General features: G+C 38.3%; 1 protein-coding gene across 9 annotated transcripts in view; it reads right to left on the bottom strand.

Moving 5' to 3' along the window:
- Positions 1-25,632, bottom strand: part of CADM1 (cell adhesion molecule 1) — a 360,723-nt gene that overhangs the window by 47,330 nt on the left and 287,761 nt on the right. For all 9 annotated transcript variants that reach the window (XM_077112838.1, XM_077112841.1, XM_077112840.1 and 6 more), the window contains 4 exons: positions 21,232-21,378; positions 19,457-19,609; positions 12,316-12,453; positions 9,682-9,840 (listed from right to left, as the gene is read on the bottom strand). In XM_077112838.1, coding sequence (XP_076968953.1) covers positions 9,682-9,840; positions 12,316-12,453; positions 19,457-19,609; positions 21,232-21,378 — 597 coding nt within the window. The remainder of the gene's footprint in view (positions 1-9,681; positions 9,841-12,315; positions 12,454-19,456; positions 19,610-21,231; positions 21,379-25,632) is intronic.

Raw genomic sequence — 25,632 nt, 5'->3', positions numbered from 1 at the left:
ATGTTGTGTCTTCATTTTCATTTGCCTCTAGGTATTTACTAATTTCTCTTGCAATTTCTTCTTTGACCCACTTGTTGTTTAAGAGTGTGTTGTTGAGCCTCCATGTATTTATGAATTTTCTGGCCCTCCGCCTATTATTGATTTCCAACTTCATTCCTTTATGATCCGAGAAAGTGTTGTGTATGATTTCAATCTTTTTAAATTTGTTAAGACTTGCTTTGTGACCCAGCATATGGTCTATCTTTGAGAATGATCCATGAGCACTTGAAAAAAAGGTGTATCCTGCTGTTGTGGGATGTAATGTCCTATAAATGTCTGTTAAGTCAAGTTCATTTATAGTAATATTCAGGTTCTCTATTTCTTTATTGATCCTCTGTGTAGATGTTCTGTCCATTGATGAGAGTGGTGAATTGAAGTCTCCAACTATTATGGTATATGTGTCTATTTCCCTCTTCAGTGTTTGCAGTGTATTCCTCACGTATTTTGGGGCATTCTGGTTCGGTGCGTAAATATTTATGATTGTTATGTCTTCTTGCTTAATTGTTCCTTTTAATAGTATATAGTGTCCTTCTTTGTCTCTTTTAACTGTTTTACATTTGAAGTCTAATTTGTTGGATATTAGTATAGCCACTCCTGCTCTTTTCTGGTTGTTGTTTGCATGAAATATCTTTTCCCAACCTTTCACTTTCAACCTATATTTATCTTTGGGTCTAAGATGTGTTTCCTGTAGACAGCATATAGAAGGATCCTGTTTTTTAATCCATTCTGCCAGTCTATGTCTTTTAATTGGGGAATTCAGTCCATTGACATTTAGAGTTATTACTGTTTGGATAATATTTTCCTCTACCATTTTGCCTTTTGTATTATATATATCATATCTGACTTTCCTTCTTTCTACACTTTTCTCCATGTCTCTCTCTTCTGTCTTTTTGTATCTGACTCTAGTGCTTCCTTTAGTATTTCTTGCAGAGCTGGTCTCTTGGTCACAAATTCTCTTAGTGACTTTTTGTCTGAGAATGTTTTAATTTCTCCCTCATTTTTGAAGGAAAATTTTGCTGGATATAGGAGTCTTGGCTGGCAGTTTTTCTCTTTTAGTAACTTAAATATATCATCCCACTGTCTTCTAGCTTCCATGGTTTCTGCTGAGAAATCTACACATAGTCTTATTGGGTTTCCCTTGTATGTGACGGATTGTTTTTCCCTCGCTGCCTTCAAGATCCTCTCTTTCTCTTTGACCTCTGACATTCTAACTAGTAAGTGTCTTGGGGAACGCCTATTTGTGTCTAATCTCTTTGGGGTGCGCTGCACTTCTTGGATCTGTAATTTTAGGTCTTTCATAAGAGTTGGGAAATTTTCAGTGATAATTTCTTCCATTAGTTTTTCTCCTCCTTTTCCCTTCTCGTCTCCTTCTGGGATACCCACTACACGTATATTTGTACGGTTCACATTGTCCTTGAGTTCCCTGATACCTTGTTCAAATTTTTCCATTCTTTTCCGGATAGTTTCTGTTTCTTTTTGGAATTCAGATATTTCATCCTCCAAATCACTAATTCTATCTTCTGTTTCTTTAAATCTGTCATTGTAGGTATCCATTGTTTTTTCCATCTTTTCTACTTTATCTTTCACTTCCATAAGTTCTGTGATTTGGTTTTTCAGTTTTTCTATTTCTTCTTTATGTTCAGCCCATGTCTTCTTCATGTCCTCCCTCAATTTATCGATTTCGTTTTTGAAGAGGTTTTCCATTTCTGTTCGTATATTCAGCATTAGTTGTTTCAGCTCCTGTATCTCATTTGAACTATTGGTTTCTTCGTTTGACTGGGCCATATGTTCAATTTTCTGAGTGTGATCCGTTATCTTCTGCTGGCGTCTGGGCATTTAGTCAGATTTCCCCGGGTGTTCGACCCCACAGGTTGAAAGATTTTTCTGTGCAATCTCTGGGTTCTGTTCTTCCTATCCTGCCCAGTAGGTGGTGCTCGTGGCACACGCCTGTCTGTGGGTTCCACCAGCGAAAGTTGCTGTGGGTCCCTCAACTCTGGAAAACTCTCGCCGTAGGGGAGGTTCGGCAACCGAAGCGTCTTGGAAGAATGCCAGCCGGCCTGGGGTTCCAAACGCGGGGAGGGTCGCCAGCCGTCGCAGCACAGGAGAGCGTCCGGCCAAATTAGCCAGTCGGCCCGGGGCACCAAGCGTGGCGGGAGGGCGCCAGCTGTCGCAGCCCGGGAGAGTGCACTGTTCCCAGCCGACGGGGGAGTCACGTGTTTGGAAGGGATCCCCCGGTCACTGTTCTCCGCAGTCTGGGGATTTCCGACCCAACTATCTCAGTTGTTCCGGGGGGCCTCGTGTGGTGGGGGCACCAGCCGCCGCGGCCTAAGGGGACCGCCTGTCCAATTCTACCAGCTGGCCCAGGAAGGTGGAAGGGAGGGACTCCGGTCGCTTGCCGTCCCACTCAGGAAAGCCCGTGCCCCTTGGTGATCTCACCGGAGCTGGTTCTCCCAGATAGTCAGCCGTTCCAGGATGGGGTACGCTGTCCCTTTGATCTCCCTCGTGGCTCCGGGAGCTGCTCTGTATTATCTCCACTCCCCCAGTAGCTGTTCTGGAGGAGGACAGGTGAGGGCAGCAAGGCTGTCGAGGCTGGTGGCAGAGGAGCACGGTGAAGGCGGGGGAAGAGGGCACCGTGGTGGTTGGAGAGCAGCCGGAGCAGGAGGGGGAGGAGAGGGGAGAAGGAGGGCGGGCGGCTCGGCTGCTGCGGGGCGTGGGCGCCGCGCGGCGGGCCGGCGGAGAAAGAGGGGGGAGAAGGAGGGCGGGCGGCTCGGCTGCTGCGGGGTGTGGGCGCCGCGCGGCGGGCCGGCGGAGAAAGAGGGGGGAGAAGGAGGGCGGGCCGGCGGAGAAAGAGGGGGGAGAAGGAGGGCGGGCGGCTCGGCTGCTGCGGGGCGTGGGCGCCGTGCGGCGGGCCGGCGGAGAAAGAGAGGGGAGAAGGAGGGCGGGCGGCTCGGCTGCTGCGGGGCCAGGACTGCTTTCTGATTGGAGGAGAGCAATGCTTAGTAATACAATGTGATTAGGACTGCCTAGAGAATAGTCACACAGAGCTCTCAGAGCTGTTCAAGAGAACACCTTACAAAAGGTTTGCTTTCTGTTGTCATAAGACAGTCATGAATAATTTTCGCTGTCGTTTATTTTGTTTGTTTGTAAGGTGAGGAACCTCCTGCTGTTACATATGTCGTATGAATTGTAGCACTTAAAATGTACTTCTTGAGGAAAGCTGAATTATTATGAGGGGGATGAATTAAATCTGAGGGGACTGATGTGGGACCAAAGAGCACGTGCCATATGACCACAGTAGAATGCAATTTCTGCTTGTTGCAACCTGAAAATAGTTTTGTGGATATTAAAATTACTGTTTACCCAACAGAATCATATTTTATTCTGTCATGTTGTGGCATCAAGTTACCTTTCCAATGCTTTTAAAATGAGGTGTGTGCATTCACTCACAGAGCACTCTTCTGTATCTCTGAGAATTCTCCAAAATTTGAAAGCAAACATTGGACACAAAAATCCTTAGAGCAAGTTTTTTTTTTTTTTTTGCACAAAAACGCCATCTTTGTAAGAAGAGAGGTTTTATGTTTTGTCTGTTTTTTAAATCCCTGGTGCCAAGGACAGTGTCTGGGACACAGCAGGCATTGACTATATATTTCTTGAATGAATCAATGAATGAATGAGAAAGGGGATAAATAACAGGGCATGGATTTTTAGCCCAAGCTATGATACTGATTAAAACCATGGATCCATTTCAGCCCTAATCACAAAATAAAATTGTGTTTTTCTTCTGGATGGTTAATTCAGCCCCCTTAAATTTGAGTTTCAGGGATATGAAGTATTCCCAGACATTGTGATTTACATACTTCCATTTCATTATGCATTTATTTAGCATTTCTTGTATATCTGAAGTAGTATCATACAGGATGTTGTTTGACCATTTCCTTTTAGATGCAAGCTTCACAACCATTTGACCTTCCACTGTATCAAAATTCAGCCTTGAGATAAAAACCTCAAAGTGAAGAGTAGACATTAAAAGACTAGTTTCACTAACTAAGTATTCAAGGTACACAGCCAAATAGACACAACTTTTACGAATACATTAAGTCAGACAGTGAGACATGGGAAGTAAGGAGGTCTCTTTCTAGAGGATATGCCTTAAGAAGGCATGTATGAAGGCAAAAGCTTTTTCTTCCTTATGGGTCATTCAAGTTTAATTCACTATGTATTTGACCTAACATTCCACTGTTCGTATTCTGTATATTGGGTCCTCCAATGCCTTCCCCTTTTGGCACTGCAGAATGCAAAAGTAACAATTTATAGAATTAATAATATCAGGAATCTGGAACTGCCACAATCCTATGTTAATACAAAAAAACAATAGGTTAAACAACTTGTTTCAATCAGGGGTCTATATGCCTTGATTATTTCTCATGAGGAATCACAAATACTGAAATAATTTCCCTGAAATTCAATTTATTGCTCTAAAAATTAAAAGGAGAGGAGGAAGAATGTATCCTATTTAAAGGGGACTGGAGATCTGAGAGAACAGGCCACATCTTAGAACACTGGCTATTATGCTTTGAAGAACACAACCCGGGAACAAAATTGATGGAGGAGGGAGGATGTGATACAGAAGCTGCTCCAGGAAACAGCCTTATCCTCCCCTCCAAACAGGAAAGATTTTCCAATTTCCAGGTTTTTCTCCTTCCTTCATTGCAGGACACTATCGATTCCAGAGAAACACCTATTTTGGCCCAGATAAAGAGCAGGTTTTGATCATCTCCTCAATGCTCAATTTCCCCCCAATTGAAGTGATAAAAGAGAAAATCTAGCCTTCTCTGGATCGTGGATGAACAGGAATATGGATTTATAAACTACCTGTCTATATCAAGTCAATAAAACTCATTTTGAAAATGATGCCCGTATATGTGATTAACTGTCAGATGATAATCAGAGCAGGAAAGACATACAAACACCCATTCTTAGAGTCTTTGTGTTTTTTTTTTCCCTTTCAGGCTCACCTCTAAACACTTTCTGAAATAATATGCACACACACAAAACCCTCACAAAATGAAGGTTTTTGCAAAGACATTTTAAAGAGCAAAGCTGTGATGGGTAACAGCAAAGGAAACACAGCAGTAATTCAAGAGCTTCAGATTTGCCTTAATCTAGAGTAACCCTCCCTCTCCCCCTCTTTTGCACAGCAATCTGAATTCCATATTGAGGGTCAAAGCTTTCCTTTGAATTCCCAGCTTATGTTGCTATGTGTTGCCACCTTGATGCTATTTAGACATTCTTTCTTTTAACGCTTAGACAGTTCTCGTTTAAACAGGCTTTTATTTGACAACAGTACATTTCCTCAGATCTGAAGCTCTACTAACCATGCTACAATTGTATGCCACTCTGCTATAATCAACCATGTTGTAAATCTGGGCAATACCACGCATACAGACATTCAAAAAAAATGCTCTGAAAGATTTTAGGGTCACATATCTCAGAACATTAAAAAGCAAAACTGTTCTCTGCATAACATCTAAGGAAAGAGAGCCTTGAATTCCAGCTTGCAAGCATAATTATTTCTGTTTTAAACATTTAACTGCGTGCTGCTGCTGTACCCTTGCTGAGTATCAGAATGAAAGCTAGAAAACTAAGGGCCCTACTGTATGTTCTTCATTCCCAGCAACGTTCCTATGAGAAAACCTTATTAATGAGCTTGCAAACGAGCACCCAACAGGGAAATGTCACCAACAAGAGCAGCTAATGCCCCAGAAAATCAAATAACTGAACACTTGGCTGATTGTGGTGCCTTTCATATTCATAATAAAAGGGGGTGGGGGGGGTTAATTTACTGATTCTGAAGGGGTCAACACCTTGCTGAACAAAACAACTCATTTATTTATGTTCAGAAATCTCCAGATGATAAATTACATTGATGTTAATCACTTCAATGCATACTACACAATTAATATCTGTACTCACTAAAAACTTAAGGATTATTAAAAGTATGACAGCACACACATCTGGGTGATTTTTCACATAATTGGGCACAACAATTTCTCCTGGTACCACAAATAAGGGTCCTAACAAACAAACACTGCAAAATTCTGTGCTCAATTAATTAGGGCTTAAATCCACAACAAAAGCAATTCCAAATTGTAGCTCAAGCCGTCTTTGATGCAATATAGTAGTACTCCATTTCCAGGATAGAAGTGTAACATTTCCTTTAATTCCATACCCCCTTCCTTGTTTTTCTCCTGTCATAGTTAAAGTAAGCTATTTATTGGCTTGCAATGGAGGCTGTCAGTACTTCATTTGCTTTGTTAAAAGATAATATCTTCTAAAAACCATAATTTACACAAATACATTATCTGTTATTTAATTCTTTACATATCCTGTTTGGCATCCAATTATCTTAGACGGGATAGAGACAGGATTTCATAAAACTTGATTTAGCGTAATGGGCCAATATTAAACCAAGTAAAATACTTAATACCAATTATACCAGGTTAGATTTGCCCCCAATGTGCTCTAGTCACCCAGAATAGAACAATTATTAATCTGAAGTCCATGGTTGAGCTTGAATTTCCTGATGATAAATTCACTGATTTTATAAGAAATCTTGTCAAGTGGCAAAGGAAAGGACATTATAAAAACAATGGTTATAGATTTTAATGTGTATTAGATTCAAATATAAATACAAATAAAACTCATAATTTTATAGATATTAATACATAGATCTTAAGTTAAAACAATAAAATGACTCAAAAAAATCTAAATAAGGTAAGAATACAGATGACCTATGGAAATGGAAAAACTTGTGAAAGTGGTCCTCAAATAACTGAAATAAGGAAAACTCTGTGGGATAAATGAACTCTTCAAGGAATTGCAACATGTGGGAAATATATGACTGCATTCATCTTTTCCAGGACCACAGCTATGAAAGGATTTTTAAAGGGGCCAATGATTCCAAAAAAGTTAAGAACTGCTGACTTCAAGGGTTTGAGCCAATTAAAAACTGTGGGTCTGATGTTACTCCTCACAGAGCATCCAAAACAATTCAATATCCGTGTAGATCAGCTACTAATTATTCTAAGAACCTTATGCTTCAAGTATTTGTTCTTTCTTCATGGCCATCAAGATATGGTGCTGCCTATGTACAGAGAAAGGACTCCTACAGGAGGGAATGGAGTCCAGCCAACAGCAAGCTTGGCCAATGGCTGAGTAAGCGGTTGGGCCCGATGACTGAGTACCCTTGTCATTGTGGAGTTGCTGGTGTTCAAGGGAAATGAAGCTGGTAGGAAATGATGCGGAGAATTCCAGTTGTGTCTGAAGAAACGACATAAGGAATTCCTGGCTGACTCCATAAAGCTCTGAGCAGAGCTCCAGGAAAGGCAGGTAGTGTACTATCTATCTGGTGATGTTGTTGAGCACAGAGTTTTAATTAAGATTTCAAACCAAACTTTAAGTTGCCATTCAGATTAAGATAACACTTTATAATTCTTAACCTTCTTTAGTGCAAAATACAATTGTTTCTTTAAGTTTATTTAAAAGAAAACAAAACAGAATATCAAGGATATCATGTGGCTTCAGTTGGATAAAAAAACAGTTAGCGTCCCATAAAAAAGTGCCATATTAGAGTTTAAAGTGATCGATAGGTGTGCCCTCATTTTTGGAAGGCACTAGAGTCACCCTTCTGCAGTTAAATGCTAGCAGTTCTTTGCAAGAGTCAAGTCTTCCATTTTCTGGAAGGACAAATCTCACTTGAATCTCCAGAATATGGGAGACAAGGCTTGTAAAGATTATTATCAAGTTTTCCAAGGTATAGTGCTTAACATATTTTGCATTTTGGAGTGGGTATAATTTTGTAGCTGTAGGTAGGTGGGGTTGTATTCTTTTTAGAAAATATTCTAGGAAAATATTACAAGAGTTTAGGGGTGGGAACTGGGTGAATATCTACTCAGGTCTCACAAAGGAGCTAATGTATTATTAAAGCTAATGGGCCCCTACAAGGAAAGTTAATGGATATTAAGTTTGCTTAAATGAATTACATATTAACAAAGTCACAAGAAATCTATCTGCCAATTTAGATAATATCTAATCATTTCTGTTTTCCCATTATAAGGACATTACACCACAACAGTTTTAAGTGATATGAAAATTATAAGCATGATGCCCATAATGAAGCTACATAAGGAAGTTGATGAAATGAATTAACAACAACAACAACAACAAAAAACAAAACCCACCCCCACACAAAAAAACAACCCTGCATTATGTAATGTTAAATTGAGCCATGTTCACAGAGTAAGAAAAGGTTAAGATGAGAGGGTCTCTTAGGAGCAACTTTTTATAAATTTCCCTGTCCTTTTTGGCTCATGCAATCTGAACATGTGCTAAGGATTGTAATGGGTTGAATAGCGGCTCCCAGAAGCTACGCCCATGTCCTAACTACCCAAACCCTGAAAGTGACCTTTTTTGGTAAAAGCTTCTTTGCAGATGTAATTACATTAAGGATCTTGAGATGAGATCATCCTGGATTATCCAGGTAAACCCTAAATCCAAGGACAATTGTCCTTGTAAGAGACACAAAGAGGAGAGACATGCAAGAAGGAGGAGAAGGCCATGTGAAGATGGAGGCAGAGCCTGCAGTTAGGTAGCTGCAAGCCAAGGGATGCCTGGAGACACCAGAAGCAAGGACGGACTCTTCCTAGAGCCTTCAGAGGGAGTCATGGCCCTGCCCACACCTTGATTCAGACTTCTGGCTTCCAGACAATAGATTTCTGTTGTTTTAAGCCACCAAGTGTGTGGTAACTTATAACAGCAGTCCTAAGAAACTAATACAAAGATTTTCAGAGGGTAATGCTTTCTTTTCACCAGACACCCAATCATGGCCATCCTCACCAAACTCCTATAACATTTCACTGTGCATACTCAAATATCACTCGAAATTTTTCAGAGGCCAAGTTACAGAAGGCTTTTGACAAAAAGTGAGAAGCTGGCTATTTAGCCACAATCTTGGCGCAAGGATGGTTCTGTGCAGAAAACAGATTTTTTTCTCACAAGCTGGAGAGTCCAGAAGGAGATGAGGAGATCATATTTAATCCATAGGGCACAGTGGGAGGCAACCTCATTCACCAGAATCTAGCTTTTATTGATGAAGCCATCAAGATCATGGCTCTGATCCCAAAGATTTTGACTTTTAAACTCATCGCTATCATTTAAGTTTAAAATGGAAGAGAACGAGCAATTTAAAATAAAAATGCTGATGAAGAATGGGAGTAAAATACATTTCATAAAAAAATTTAGAACTTACGATGAAATTTAAAAAGGGAGGAAAATAACCTAGATTTTGAAGGTGGCATAGAAATAATGACAGATTATATTCACAGAAATTAATTAAGGCATGCAATAGAGAAGAATGGAATCACTTCAGAGTTTTACACTTGTTTCAATGGGATATGGCAGCATTTCAGGAAGATATCCTTGTTTAATCAATAATTTGATTCCCAATCCTTTGATGAGTTTTCTGCCAATACAACAAGATATAAATTCTACTTATACTACACAAAACACATGGATCTTAAAAATAGCTTCTCAAGTGTTTTTACGCTGCGGTATGCCCTAAGAATAGGATACTGAGGTACTTACACTGTACTTCTAGATACCGCTGGGTCTGCAAGTTCCCAGTGACAGCAGGGTGCTCCACCTGACAGATTAGTGGGACCCCGTCATCCTCCTTGTGTACTTTCAGCATCAGCTGACTAGTCACAGTGTACATGTCCGACCACTCTTCCACCTCCGATTTGCCTGGGGGACAGCAAATCCAATGAGAAGCCAGTTAAGTAAATTTCTGTCACTGTGTTTTTACATCCCACCCCTTCCCCCAATGCTGTTTTTACAAATAAGGTGGAAATTATTTGGGATAAGAGTCATGGGTGAGCTGGAAATTATTTGGGATAAGAGTCATGGGTGAGCATATGATTGATAAAATGATAATTCCCTTTAATTTAGTACTTTCAACCTTGTAGATAGTATTTAATATTTCAATCCCTGATAATATATACTATTTCAATTTAAAATACTACGCATGTTTCTTCCACCTTAAAACCTTCCAACAAAGAAGGTCAGCTGAACCTTGAACCATTTTTGTCATCTGATTGCGCAAGGCATTCAGGAGGAGGAAAAGAAAAGGGCTTTTCACTTCTACAACCATCTGAACTTAAAACATTTACTACGGGGCTGACGTGTGGTTTAAAAATTCTAGGACATCGTCCAACCCCCCAAGTAATTCAATCAGTAGTAGAGATATAAACAACCCTTTTTCCCACCCCTAGCATCAACAATTTAGAGGGAAAGTAACTAAATGGATTTACATAATTGAAATTGTAATTGAAATGTTTAAGCACCGAGACTTTTGGAAGACCACAAAAATGCAGTGGCAGTGGGCTAGAGCAAAGTAAGACATAGGGCTTCAGGCCAGATGGGAGACACTTCCAAGAACACCCAGAAAAGGAGGGAGGGGGCTTCCGGATGGAATGAATAGGCCAAGACAGTCCTTTTCCTGAACTCAGCACTCCCTGGGACGTGGCACACCATTAACTTTCTTTTAATGGTAGGCACACATTTAATGCCTCAATTCACTTAGAAAAGAAAAGGGGAAATGAGAAACTCCTTCTTTCCAAACCCATACCTAGGAAATAGTTTAAAACACAGAAAGCTTTTTGAAATTTGGGCTGTTATAGATAGAGATTTTTATATCTTCTTTCTAAAAGGACTTACTATTTTCTTCCTGGCACTCTTTATTTATTTAACAAGCACATACAGAACACTTACCTTGATCCAGGCATTATGTAAATTTGCAAATATACATTAATTTCATCCCCACCAAATCGTATAAGGCATATGTTATGGGTTGAATAGTTTCCTCTCCAAAAGATATGTTCAAGCCCCATGAATGTGACCCTATTTGTAAATAAGATCTTTAGTTAAGATGAGATCAAACTGAATCAGGGTGAGCCTTAATCCAATATGACTGGCAGGCTTATAAGAAGAGGGAAATTTGGACATTGACAAAGGAGAGAATGTCATGTGACAGCTGAGGCAGTGAATGGCACAAATCGTCAGCAGGCCTTTTCTAGAAGCTAGGAGAGTTGCATGGGACAGATTCTTCCCTACCAACTTCAGAGGGCACACGGCTCTGACAACACATAGATTTCAGATATTTAGCCTCCAGAACTGTGTGACTATAAATTTCTGTTGTTTTAAGCCACCAGTTCGTGGTCCTTTATTTCAGCAGCCCAAGGTGACTAAGACAGTATGTAATGTTACTATTCTCATTTTAGAGGAAATGGTGCATGTATTTCCTCTAATACACAAGGTCAAACTGTTAGTAAATGGTTAAGGTGGAATTCAAACCCAGGCTGTCTGGCTTTAGAGCCATAGTTATATGAAAAGAACCCATTTTATTCTGACTATTGTCAAATAACCAGAGTGTTTGGCCCCTGAGTTCCTGGTCCAGCATATTTGCAGGGCAGCCTTGAAAAGAAAGGAATCTGAATGCAGTGCACATGAGGGACTCATGATAAGTGAAATAAAAGGGTCAAAATAGGGGCCTAGGCTGCGTCCTTTCTCCAATGCACCAGCTATGGCACGAAGTATTTTAAGAACCAAGGGATCAAATCTGGGGTTAAAGGAGCTGGATGCACTGCCCCCACAAAATCAGAAACTTTGGAAAGAACAGGCTGATGAGCAAAAATGGGCAAATGAATTATAAGTCTCACAAGAAAGTCGGTATTGCTGATAGTACAACACGTGTTAGAATGACTTCGGGGTCACCATTTGCAAGACTGTTAAACATTTTTTAAGAATCTATAACATGAGAATATGAGTGCTGACACATCCTGGGCCACCACAAAAGAAAGAGTAAAAACAATTAGAACTGAGGGTACAGACACGGCAAGCCTGAGCTCATGGGACACCAGTAGTTCTTCTTGGCCTGAAGAGCTCTAGTTTACAGGGTTAGTTTTTTTCTGAGTAGCTCAGTAAACATCTAGTAACAGATATCATCATGAACCCTTAAAGCACAGAACGAGATTAAGAATTTTAGAACAATAAGATGATGTTCCTGTTTGGAAGTATTTGGCAATTGATTACAAATGATATCTAAATGAATACTTTTGTTTCAGGGGCAGGTTTTAGTTCTCTTTAACTTCCACAACAGCATATTCCTGCTAAAATTGAGTGCCAACTAGCTACTTCCGCTCAGGACAATTTGCATCTTACCTTTTAGCTCCTTGTTCCCTTTGAACCATCTGATAGTCGTGGCTGGCTTACTGGCCATGGCAGTGCAGTTGACTTCAATCTCCTCACCTTCCACAGCGGTGTCTTTTTGGATATCAATCATCAGATTACGTGGTGGGACTATAAATCAAATATATGTGCTTTATAAATACAGAATCCGTTTCTGGACATTTTCTTCTAATCATTAGAAGCCAGCACCACTGTTTTTTATTTTTAAAAAAGGCTCAAATAATGGACATTCCTAATAGGGATTAAAATAAAGTCAAAGCCATGGGGAGGAAAAAAAGGAAGAAACGCTAAGTCATCATTAAATAAAGTAAATTATGCAGAGTCAAATTTGTTTATTTAGAATTTGTCTCCTAAACATATATCATAAAATCATCAATCTCACACTCTGAACTGATCATGGACCTAATTATAAAAAATAACCACTATATTTTATATGTAAATAAAAATAAAATATTTTATATAGATATAAAACTATAGATTAGCCACCAATCAATCAGTCAGATAACTGCTCAGAAAGCTGATATAAAACTAAGGGAGTACACACTATTGAAATGTTGTCCTTACCTGGAAGCCCCTGAAAGCAATATTTCTCTTTGAGTGTAACCCCTTGGATTTTGATCTTCACATGAAAAATTCCAAAGCCATCCAGCAAAGATAAAAAACACTTGAGATCCCTTAAAAGAACCACTCGCCACAAACATTTGCAAGAAAATCGTACTTCGAACCAGTTCCACTTAATTAAAATTATTTAAACCTTAAATGGATGGTATAGTAATAAAATCCTTTATAATATGAAGATGAAGTAATATAGGAAGTGCCAATTAATTGACAACAACTTTCCATATTCTGAAATCCAGTGCACCTAATTTTTAAAGTCAAAGGTGAAAGACTAAAGTGTTTGCAAGCAGATTTCTCTATCAGAATTAAAACTACCCTTCTGTAAAGATATTAAACATTACATGTACGAAAATGGTCAAATTAAATGTTTTTAGGCTGAAATGCTGAATATCAAATTCAGAGTATATAACATGATGATGATAATGAAAGTATGTCATCTTTTATGAAACTAAATTGATAGTGAAATGATATAAGGTGCAACCTCACTGTAAGACTGAACCTCTTGAAATAAAAGTCAGTAAGAATACTGCATTAAGTAAAGTGAATATAAGAATATGTGTCCTGACCACCATGAATAAGCCTAGACCGTACTGAGACTTATGATTAATAACTTACTCAACTCAGAAGAGAAACAAGAAATTAAATATGTATAAACATGCCATCCTGATGGTCAAGTTGAATAATAAATCTCTGATACTGCTTCAATAAATTATGGGATTAAACCATGTATTTGGGATTTCCAACTGTTGGAGCCCACAGGAGGATGTTTACACTGCATTGGAGGAGTTGAAATTTCTTTAAAAAGGAAGAGGAAATATATAAAATTATTTGTGGTGTTTCTCAACAAGATAGGCCGTGTGTGTGATGGTGTGGTGGTAATGGGGTGTAGTTATTAGAGCAGGAGACCTCTTCTTTGTTGCCTGTGGAAAGGAAAACAACGCATTTGCTCAATTGGGTGTGCTGCTAATGTGATATGGCCCAAATGAGTAGTTAAACAAGGCAAAGAACTACCGTAGCCTACATTTTAGGGAAAAATAAGCAAAAAGAGAGAGAACTTAATATCCAACTTGGACTTACACAATTGTCAGCATTTTAAGAGACACAGAAAGGCAGTGACAAAAGTAAAAGAGATGACTACAGCTAGCTATTTCCTTATAGTAGTTTATCTTTGCCAGGTGACAATCAGGTACTTTATAGATTTTCATCACATGTGCCTAGACAGTTGCTAGGGAATACACTGAGCAACGACAGCTTAGGACTGACAAATGCTACTGCGTTCTGAGTGCAGTATAATCAGTATATAGAAGAAAATGCTTTTGTTATATCAAGTTTCAGAGAAAAAGATGGTCTGAGTCTAAAGAAAATAAAACCTTGGGAAACTCTGAGGCAAAGAATAAGAGGAGATAAAAAGGAAACAACTATAAGACCTAAGGACACTTTCAACAAAAGTAGAGATGAAAGTCAAACAATCATAATTCAAGATCCAGGTGAACAGAAAAACAGAGTGATGAAAATAATTGTTGATGTTGATATATGCAATGGTTCCCAGTGAAAAACGTAGCTGAATATTGTAATTGATGGTATATGAAGTTAAGGAAGAGGTATGAAGTTATGTAACCACTGTAACATAAGAAAGCTCTCTTTCCTGGAAACTACTATGAAAGGGTAAATCGGAGCATAGCAGAAAACAGTTTCTCTGCATTACTTTGGGAGAAATGCCTTGATGGTCGACTCTGTGTAACATGGGAATCTTCTTGATGAGAACAGATTCAGGAGTTGGTAAAAGATTCTGGTATGCATTAAGTCTCATTGAAATTTAGCCTTGAATTTAGTTTCTGATGGATATGTTTTCTGCCCGTTCCTGGATATCTCTCCTTCCTTCTATTCTTTTTTACCTTACACAAGCTCTACTAATCATTATAGGCTTCTCTTAAGCCCTGGTAGCCATCCATCTTCAGTGATAATTTTTAGCAGAATTAAAAATGGACAGGCATAAATAAGGACAGAGGAAAATTCACCAGTGTGTCCTTCAGATTTGTTTGGATGCTGAGAGCTTGACTGGCAGCAAATAGGTGCTTATCTGGATTACCTATTCTTTGGTATTATCCATGTTAATTCCCTCTCTTTTGCAACAGATATACTCTAAAGTTGTACAACCCTTCAGAGTGATTCCTGTGTCAATGCCAGTCCCTAGGATTATTGTACCAAAGAGCTGTCATCATATAACTTCATGGCTAAAGTAAACCTTAAAACTTCAAAAGTGTTGGAAAATATGCCATGCATAGAAAAACAAAGGACTTACTTATTATTGATAACAGCATCCCAAGAAATAGTTGAATGACTTTTTTTCAAGTCCATAAATAGTTCTCACAAGATAGTGACGAGTATTTTTTAAATTTTTGCTAGGATTAGAAGACAGAAATGGGCAAGGGAGATCTTTGGTTTACAAATACAAAATTAAATCTTACAGTGTGAGTGGTTTATAATGGTTTATCGATAGTTATAAAGCTGACTTCTCTGTCTTTTTTTTTTTTTTTTGAAAGCAAGAAAAGCTTTGGAAAATGTAATTCAGGTGATATAAGTCTGTCCAAAAAAGGGGGCTGAAAAAGAAAATCTACATGTTTATTTTGGTCTATTCTATTAATTCTGGCCTGCTTTCCCTTTAACTTCATAATGTCTGCTCTACTACAAAAGAGGTTAGTAAAGTATAAAAATTCATCTATAAGAAAAAATGAATTAAAACTGCTGCTAACCAGAAAATACACTTATACATGGTCCACTAAACAGACACTAAACAGTTTTAGTAAAAACCACCTGCAGCCATTAATGAAAATAACCAAAGACATATCTAAGGAGGTGCACATAGATAAAAATGTGAATGAAAATCACATGGAAGGAAATACTAGAAAATAGCAAAGAAATGTCAAGGTTCTTCTTAGCTAACCTCAAATCTATAAAAGTGCTAATTATAAACATTACGCCTACAACATTTAAAAAAAATCAGCAATATCAAGATGAGTCACTTTAATTACAACAAAAGAAGAGACTTAAAACTAATCATTATGTGAAATCTCACTCTAAGACCCTTAAAAATAATTAGGTTCTCCTGTTCCTGGGATCTGAAGAGTGAACACCAGTCTTAGAAGGACAGGGCTGTAATAATGTTAGCTAATCTTATCAGTAACTATATTAATTTTAAAGCAGTGTATTCTCTCTCACATTCAACTCATTCATCTCCTGAATAGTATGAATAGTGGTATAAAGAGAGTCCTGTAGATGTTTGGAAAAAGAAACAAATTCATCACATGTGGAAGGAGTGAATGAATATCCTAAACGGCACCCAAATGCCTGGCCATCATGACAGTTTTCAGTTTTTACATGGATAAGATAATAAACATAATAGTAACTTGAGAAGAGCACAGGTAACATTAACACATATCCAGCTCTATGTCTTATAATTATTCTGAAATTTGTGCTGAATGCAGCAAACTCATACACACATGCACTAAAATGAGCATCCTCAATCTATCAAGAAGTTTGGCAGCTGCGTAAATTACATACTGAGTTCTTTTCAGAGCCATAGATAGCAATGAGGATGATGCAAATACATCATTCTTCATTCATTTTAATATCTGAAAACTCTAAACCTTAGGAGAAAGGTTTGAATATACAAGCATCAGTGGAAATTGTCAGATTTTGGAGCATGAAAGACTCAAACACCGATGACAACAATTTTACTCTGTCAAGGAATCCTAAAGAAAATGCAATGGAAAGAATATTAAATGAATGCATAATATCTGCAAAAAAAGCATCTACTATAGTATTACTTTCAGATATGCTTAAGTTAATGCTTCTTTAAAAATACAAGCAGGAATCTATTACTTCTGGAATAATTAGACTCCCAAAAGGATTACAAGTTATTTCCTTTCAATGCCTAAGGCTTGTATGCTTACACCATGCACAGGGCATATTCACAGCAAACCAGTCCAATCCTGTGGTCCTGAGAAAAAATGTTTCGGACATCAGAAACTGACAGGCAGTAACTGCTTGCTGATGGCTAGATATACTCCTGAAAACAAAAGATGTGCACCTTCAAGAGAAAAAAATCTTGAAACAGCAGCACTCAAGATTTAACAAAAAACAACCCAGACTAGAAGATGCAAAAGTTGTGAAGCAGAATAAGTCTGTTTTAAATGCCCTGATTCCCGATTTTTCTCCGAGTGTTTTGCAATCTGGGCAGAATGGTTAACTTCTGTTATATTTTTTTCTGTGAAATAAAAGATATCAGATTAAAAGTATATATAGTAAGATATTCTGAAAAATTCACAGTTTTGTAAATATACTCTATTTTGTTGCTGTCACTTTCGTGGAAATGCCTTAAACAACGGTGGGTTGTTTGGTTAGTAGAACTCAATAGGTGGTCAATTTGAAGTCTAGGCTAATGACTTACTAGTATAAACAGTGCTTTCAAATACTTCTACAGAAGTACACGGATGGGAAAACTTCAAATGCATGTTCACAAATTTGGTATATTTGCAAAACACCTAGATAGTCATCCCAGTGAAACCATCCAATGCTTACTATCTCTGCAGGTCTAATGTGTATTAAAGCTGCAATTAGAGACAAACATGTACGTCTGAAGGCCATCTATCATAGAAATGGTATGGATAGACTTTAAACGTGTTCTATTTTGATAGCTGCTGGAATGCAGCATACCAGGAATGGAATGGTTTTTTAAAAGGGGAATTTAGTAAGTTGCTAGTTTACAGTTCTAAGGCCAAGAAAATGTCCCAATTAAAGCAAGTCTATAGAAATGTTCAATCAAAGGCATCCAGAGAAAGATATCTTGGTTCAAGAAAGCAGATGACTTTCAGGGTTTCTCTCTCACGTGAGAAGGCACAAGGCAAACACAGTCAGGGTTTCTCTCAGCTGGAAGGGTGCATGGTGAACATGGCGTCATCTGCTAGCTTTCTCTCTTTGCTTCCTGTTTCATGAAGCTCCCTGGAAGGCATTTTCCTTCTTCATCTCCAAAGTTCACTGGCTGGTAGACTCTGCTTCTCATGACTATGTCATTCTCTGCTCTCTCAGAGATCTCTCATTCTCCAAAATGTTTCCTTTTTTATAGGACTCCAGTAAACCAATCAAGACCCACCCAAATGGGTGGAGACACATCTCCTCTAATCCAGTTTAACAACCACTCTTGATTGGGTTACATCTCCAGGGACATGATTTAATTACAGATTCAAACATACAGTATTGAATAGGGATTATTTGCCTTTACGAAATGGGATTTTGATTAAAATATGGCTTTTTAGGGTATATCTAGGCTTTCAAACCAGTACAACATGACTTTCTAAAGTCAGCATTCCTCTTACCAGGAGAATATAGGTAAGCTTTTGTGACATGTTTCAGTTTCATGAATAAAAAGCAATTTGCCTTTTACAGCTGTGTTTAAATAAAGTAATGAGCCAGCAGCTCAATATATATATTCATAAATACATATATGTTCACACACCAAGCAAAAATGTCCTTCGTATTTATCTTCCCTCTTTAATCTTCATATCATTATATAGGGAAGCTGCAGTCTGCTACCTCAAATAGACTTTGATTCATCATCTTCCCAAAGGTGTAAATCAGAGATCTTGCCTCATGCTATACTGTATGTCCTTGAAAATTCAGTTCCAAAAACCTAAATCAGCTGGTGCTATACACTGGAGTAAATGCTTGTGTAAAAGGTGACTATTTCAGACCACCGTCAACACGGGGATATCTGCTGACAATAACAAAATATGAGCATGGAAACCTGGCTACTGGGATTTTGCTGAAAATTACAATCTGGTGATCATCAATGAAGACACTTAACTACTAGAGGTGTAGCTAGCAGCCTGTCAATGGCATTCTTTGCTTATCATTAGCCATCTTTCCCTAGAAGCTCTTAACTCTTTTATGTACAATGGTTGCAATTTGCAGCAAAGTATGAGTTTATGGGGTATGATTTTTACAGCATAAACGAAAGTAAAAGCAATAAACAAGACACCAAGTAAAGCCAAAATAAAGATCAACAATATTAAAACGAGGATATAACTCAGAAGGAAAAATCATTCAGTGGGTTTCATAAGAGTTCTGCTACAGGTACAGATGTGGTAGTGCTTCTCCCCATCTTCTGCACAGCAGGAAAAAAAAAAACTCCTGGTAGTTAGAAGCAATGACATTTCATGTAGTGAGTGATTCATTTCAGGGTTCTAAATTCACTTGATCTTTGATTCTGAGATGAGGGTTGAAATCCAAAAGCAGGTGGAATCTATAAAGACTGCTGATTGCCATTCATTAGAGCATTTGGTAAAATAGGCTATTTTTAAAATTCAGCAAGAAGGGCGATGATTCTTTCTAAAACAAGTTTGAACTATAAAATTTACCATTAACCTCTTGTTTGCCATCTTGTTGTATGGGCCATCCCTACTCAGTTTCCCAGTAGAAGCCCAAATGCATTTCTTACCCAGGACTGTGATTGTGGTGTAACTCTCCTGTGGGGGATCGGTGTACAGCTGGCAAAAGTATCTTCCTTCATCAGAAATGGAGACATTTGTCAACGACACTTTGAGTTCACTGCTAGAAAAATTCAGCAACTGAAACCTGCTGTCCTTCAAAGCTGTGACAGAAAACACAGGGTTAATGATTGTAAGAAAAACCAGGGACAATACATTTTCCTTACTCAGATGAAGAAAAAAGTCAGATGACTAGAAAAGTGGCAACAGAGTAGGAAAAAAATTAAGTCTTTCTGTACCTGCTGGTTGCTTCTTTGTACTTAGTGAATTACTATTTTGGGCTCCAAAAGGAAACTCATGCTTATGGAAGTATGTATCTGTGCACACACCAATACACACACACACACACACACACACACACACACACACACACAAATCTTGGCACAGCTCCAATGGTAATTAGCATCAGTGTTCAACACCTACTCATAAACTGCTTTGGTTTCCTACTGCATAGAGGCAGAACAAAAATGGAAGGACAGGGCAGGTCATGAATCCACTGATGCAGGGTACTAGGCATCTCTTAGCTTTTGGGTGCTGGAAGTTCAGAGATAGTAGCGCCTACAGCCTTTTTAAGTGCCTATAAAAATCTGGCGCCTTACAAAAATAACAGTTAAAAATTATGAAAGAAAGCAAAAAATCAGTATTAATAATAACTCCAAAGCAAAATAAAAAATCATTTAAGAACATTTATACCACTGTAGTTCTATTTAATTTGGATGCATCTTTATGTGTTTGGTCTGATTTGGGGCGGAGCTGCCAAAAGTAGATGACCTGGGGCTACAGAGGCACTAAACCTGTCCTGCAGTTTTCTAACTACATGTACTTTCACAACATGAAACTGATTAGGTATAAAGCAGAAAATCAAAATCACCCCAAAAGCAATGGATGTGGACTTTTTATTTATTTTAAATATTTATTTTTAAAGTCTTTATATTAATTTTGGAAAAAGCTAGCTTAGAATAGCTAGCTTTAAGGACAAAAAAAAAACATTTTAAAGCTAAGAAGCTTTCTTTTCTCCTTCCCTGTCCTCTTTTTGGTCCTTACGTTTATTAACTTTTTTACCCGGGCCATGAATGTTCTGAAGGGTTGAGGAAGAACAGGGAATGGACTTGCTAAACATCTGCTTTGGTTAGGCACCCAGTGCTGTCAAATAACTTCTCAAAAGATTTGATTCTTGCTCTTGCCAAGCCCTGACACCCATCTGAGCCATTTCTATTATATACAATTTAGTTTCGATTATTGGCTTTTGTGATATTATATGTGGAACAAGTTCGGCAAGAAACCACATGGACACCTCCACATACTGGAAGCTGTGGTGACAGGAGATTTGGTTTTGTGTTTGTCGGCACAAAATGCCGACATTCATGACAAAATGCTTCAATCTTCAAACCAAACAGATTACCTTTCTGAATACTCTATTTTGCTTGCCTTACCCTATTTGAGTTGTTTGTGTCAGCTAAGTATTTGGGACTCTATTGCAATTCACCCTGAATTACTACAATCAATTCCTATTGCAAAGTGAGACCATCTTACTTTTAAAAGGGACCATTCAAGGTTTCTATTAAGTAGAAAGATTATGATCGCATGTCTCTTCTTTCCTCTGAACAACGGACTAAAACTTTAAGTATCTAACATCACATTAAAAAAGGGACTATAGCAATCTCTTTATCAAGACAACATGGAGGAAAAAAAGTTGCCGTCTAATATTATAGAGGTGGAAACTTACGCCTGAAGTCCCTGAAATAAATGGTCTGCCTGTTGGGGTTCAGGAGCTGAATCACAGAGTCGTCACTCTTATTGACTTGGCAGCTGATGGTTGCAACTTCTCCCTCAATCACCGTCACATCCTTTGTAAACAAATTCTGTCCATCACCTTAAAAAAATAGGGAAATACAGGTCAGAAAAAACTTCCCCTAAGTTAAATATTGGTCAGTGGGATCAATTAAATGAGAAATATTCAAAAAAGAACACAAATGGCAATATGTGGTATGGCTCTAATATCTTTTCTCCGCAGCCCAAAAAATGAGCCTGTTAATCAATCCAGTCTGAGAACAAAACACTACTAAGCCCGGAATAGACAGGCTCTTAAAAGTTGTGATGCTCAAGGTTGCAGCCTCCACTATTGTGTACCGGTGGGGTAGGTTTTCTGTGTAGGTACTGGAAAGATCAGAGTCCTGGCTTTTCTGAGGAGCTGTAGCTCTCACAAATGGAGTGAAGAAGATACATATAGTTACCCTTAGCTCATATGCCCTTGAGCTAAGCTATTTGGTCATCTCACTGAAGACTCAAGGGGCCACTTAATGGAAGTAGGCAAGAGGGTTCAATAAATAATCTTATCTTAGAGGTTGTCTGCATTCCCATATAGGCTGTTTCATTATTCACTGTGAAGACCAAACCAACTCTGGCTGTTTGCAAGCCCCAAATCCTGGGAAGTCTTACAGTTTACAGAGACTGTTATTCTGCTCTCAGAAGCTCACACCACCTTCTTGACTCATCCCAAACCAGGCATTCCCAAATCAATGCCCTTTTATGCAGACCACCCTCTCTAGCCATTCAGGGGATCTCTTTCAGAACCTGTCAAAAAAGCAAGCCTTTCAGATCAACTGATATGTCTTATCTATAGATCTGCTTAATTTGTTGCTTCCAAGATTAGTCAGAGCAGCCAGTGTCCCTGGTAAATGCCCAACAAGATCCACAGCATAGACAGGAGAAGAGGAGAGTTCATTTCAACAAGCAAAGAATCAAACAAATTTTGGGGCGCCCAATTTTGCACCTGGCATGGCAGGGGAAATAAGTATACATATTGACTTAGCCTTGAAGCAGCTAGCAATCTGGGTGAAAACTGATACCTAATTCCCACTTTCAGAACAAAAACAAAAAGTGTGGTACAGACAATAGGTATAATGGTCAATCAGAAAGGGAGTGAGAGAGATTATTTTAACCTGTGTGATCTCTAGTAAATTCTTTCATTTCCCTGAACGGAACCAGTTGCCCATTTGCAAAATGCTTAAAAGCTAACTCAGAGCTGTTAGGGAAATGGAGAGGTAATAAATAAATTTAACACCATGTTTGACTTCTAATAAAGCTGAATGACTGGCAGCTGCTATCATCATCATCATCATCATCATCCTCTCTCTAGATGTCAAATCCAAACATTTATTAACCAGCTATTAAGTTTTGGGACTAGTGTGGATATAAGAATGAAGATTCACTCTCTCTGTTCTCAAGAACCTCTTAGTGTAGTTATTATGTATCAACTCACAGTGACTTACTCCTTACAGAAACGCTGTCATATTAACAAAGGTCAAAGATAAGCACTACTCTAAAAAAATTGAGATAACGTAAATAGAGATGCAATTAGAATAAATGGAGGATTTCCACCTGCTATCACATTTTTGCTGAAGGATCCTTTTTGAGCAAAGCACAGTGGGGAAGTGTGAAAAAGGGTGTCTAAGACGGATTTAAGCCAAGGCCACCTAGAAATAGACCAGCCCCTGGCAGAGGATTAGAAGAGAAGAAGCTAGAGGGATAAAGAAAAAATTACTGGAACCACAGTTAAACAAAAATTCTTGGTGCTTGAGGAGCAGCACAAAATGGGACTTGACCTTGAGATCTATGATCCAGGGGATTATCCTAGGTGTGAGAACACAGGCCCATGCGGCTTGTAGAGAGCGAAAGGGTCAGTTTTCCCTAGTTGGATTCAGCAGTGTAAGCTTAGTTGGTTGAACATTGTGATGGAGTAACAACAAAGAGGAAAAGTGATCAGAAAAAAATGAAGGAAGCTTATATTTTCCTTAGTGGATTACTATAACAAACACAGAATTCAGAAACCAGCTGGAGGGAGCAGATTATTCCCAGATTTGAGAAAAGAAAAGGGAGAAGGGAATTTCTGCCAATCAAGCAAGCTTTACCGGGTGGTTTTGCTGGCCCTCGCGAAAGTGTATGCAGAAAGGACAATGCCCTTATTTCCTCAGGGTAACCTAAACCAGTATGAAAATTAAGGAAAAAATTAAACCACATGATTCAAATGCTATAACTCCCTCAAATGTTGAGATTTGCTTTGAGGAGACCAGAATACGAAATGGGGTCTGTTGGGTTGTGGGAGGGATTTCTTCTGCCTAAAGGAAGTTTATTAGTAATACAAACAAGAACCTTCAATTTACAAAGGTACATGTGGAAAGATTACCCAGTGACAGGCAGTAATCCCTTCAAAATAAACCAAGGCCATACACAACCTGGTTACTATCTTATAGCTACTGGAATACTGAAAATCAGTTGCAATTCAATTATGTGCTAATAGAATAGTTCCTGTGGAATTAACTATACACTTTAATCTGAGTTCCTTCCTCAGAACCTTGAGGCTGGTTTATTCTGATAGTAGCATACTATATTCACATTAAGGCTAGAAAACATTATAGGGGATAGGGGAAAAGAGTTGTTGGCCATGATTTTTTTTTTGGCATGGGCAGGCGCTGGGAATCGTACCCGGGTATCCGGCATGGCAGGCAAGAACTGGCACTGAGCCACTGTTGTCTGCCCGTTGGCCATGATTTTCTATCTTAAGCAATGAAGGTGATAAGCAGAATCAGAATTGCTTTTATTTCCTAAAAAAGTCTAAACATTCTTAATTATGATTTATAATTAAGCAATTTAAGACCAGATCACTTCAATGTGTTGTTACTAAGTAAACCATTCAGGTAAAATTTCTGCCATCTACAATTTTGTGCCCGGGCTGAGTTCTGGCACATAATGTGCTCTGCAAATCCATGGTGCTATCATCATCAATACCATATTATTCTCTAAAATTGCTAAGGCCAATCTAAAATCCAGCATCTCAGAAAATGATCATTCCTAGCTGTGTTACATGGCTAAAATACTAACGCTAAAAAATTATAAGTTATGAAATACTTTGCTGAAAGATATCAAAGTGCTTTGGCTGGCTGGTGGTGGTGGTCCAAGGATGTCATTCTGTAAAAATCACCACAAATTATACAAGTCAGCTGGACAGCAGTTACATTAAACAGTGTTTTGTATTTCGAAGAGTCTTAAGATGGCTGCAATGGAATAATAATGACCTATTTATTTGAGGCAAAGGAAGTGAGTGACAATGATGAAAATACAATACGTATGTCAGTACTCTTAGTGGCCAGAAGCCTTTATGTAAAAATAATTTCTGCTCACATCCTCAAATATTTCTTCCAAACAGAAGGGTGCACTGTGACTTGATAAATTTCCCCTTGAAATAGATATCATGACAATTAGGCTGTTACAAAACACAACTTGATGCGTAGCAGAAGGATACAAACAGGCAACTTTGGTGCCTTTCTTATACAATTCACTTCAAAACGTTTCTGATTTTCTAAAACTCAATTAGCAGATACACTTTCAAGGCAGAAATAGCCCCTGTTCTAGGCAAAAGAAATTAAAAAGATACAGTATATTGTAGCCATTAAATAAGGCAGTTAACAGCATAGTAATTTCTTTTAAGGGTGGAACAATGTCTGACATGTACAGGCATTATGATGGCTAATTGGTATATATAGGTGAGGTTTAGGAGACAGAATCAAACTGGGTTCTAATTTATATTCCCTATAACTTCCCTATCTGTCCCAGAATTTCTAAAAATAAAAATCTGGCATTTGAAAGGCCCATTCAATCACAAACAACTGTAGTAAACTGGAAGTTGCTAGGATTTTTTTTTTTTCTGGTGGTACTCTCTTTTCAGATTTCTTTTTTTTTTTTTTAACTTTTTTTTTTTTTTGTATAGTATAGCATATATACAAAGCAAAGAAATAAAAAAGCAACAGTTTTCAAGCACTCTTCAACAAGTAGTTACAGGACCGATCCAAGAGTTTGTCATGGGCTACCATATAATCCTCTCATATTTTTCTTTCTTGCTTCTCCAGAATATAGGAGGCTAGAGGGCTTAATATTTTTTATCATCACAATCGACTTATTTTTTCTTTTTTTAATGAAAAATAACATATATGCAAAAAAGCTATAAATTTCAAAGCACAGCACCACAATTAGTTGTAGAACATATTTCAGAGTTTGACGTGGGTTACAATTTCACAGTTTTAGATTTTTACTTCTAGCTGTTCTAAAACTGGAGACTAAAAGAGATAAC

The sequence above is a fragment of the Tamandua tetradactyla genome, chromosome 8, assembly GCF_023851605.1.
Source record: "Tamandua tetradactyla isolate mTamTet1 chromosome 8, mTamTet1.pri, whole genome shotgun sequence".
NCBI classification, from domain to species: Eukaryota; Metazoa; Chordata; class Mammalia; order Pilosa; family Myrmecophagidae; genus Tamandua; species Tamandua tetradactyla.
The sequence above is the reverse complement of the archived record's forward strand: the minus strand, read 5'-3'. Positions and strand labels throughout refer to the sequence as shown.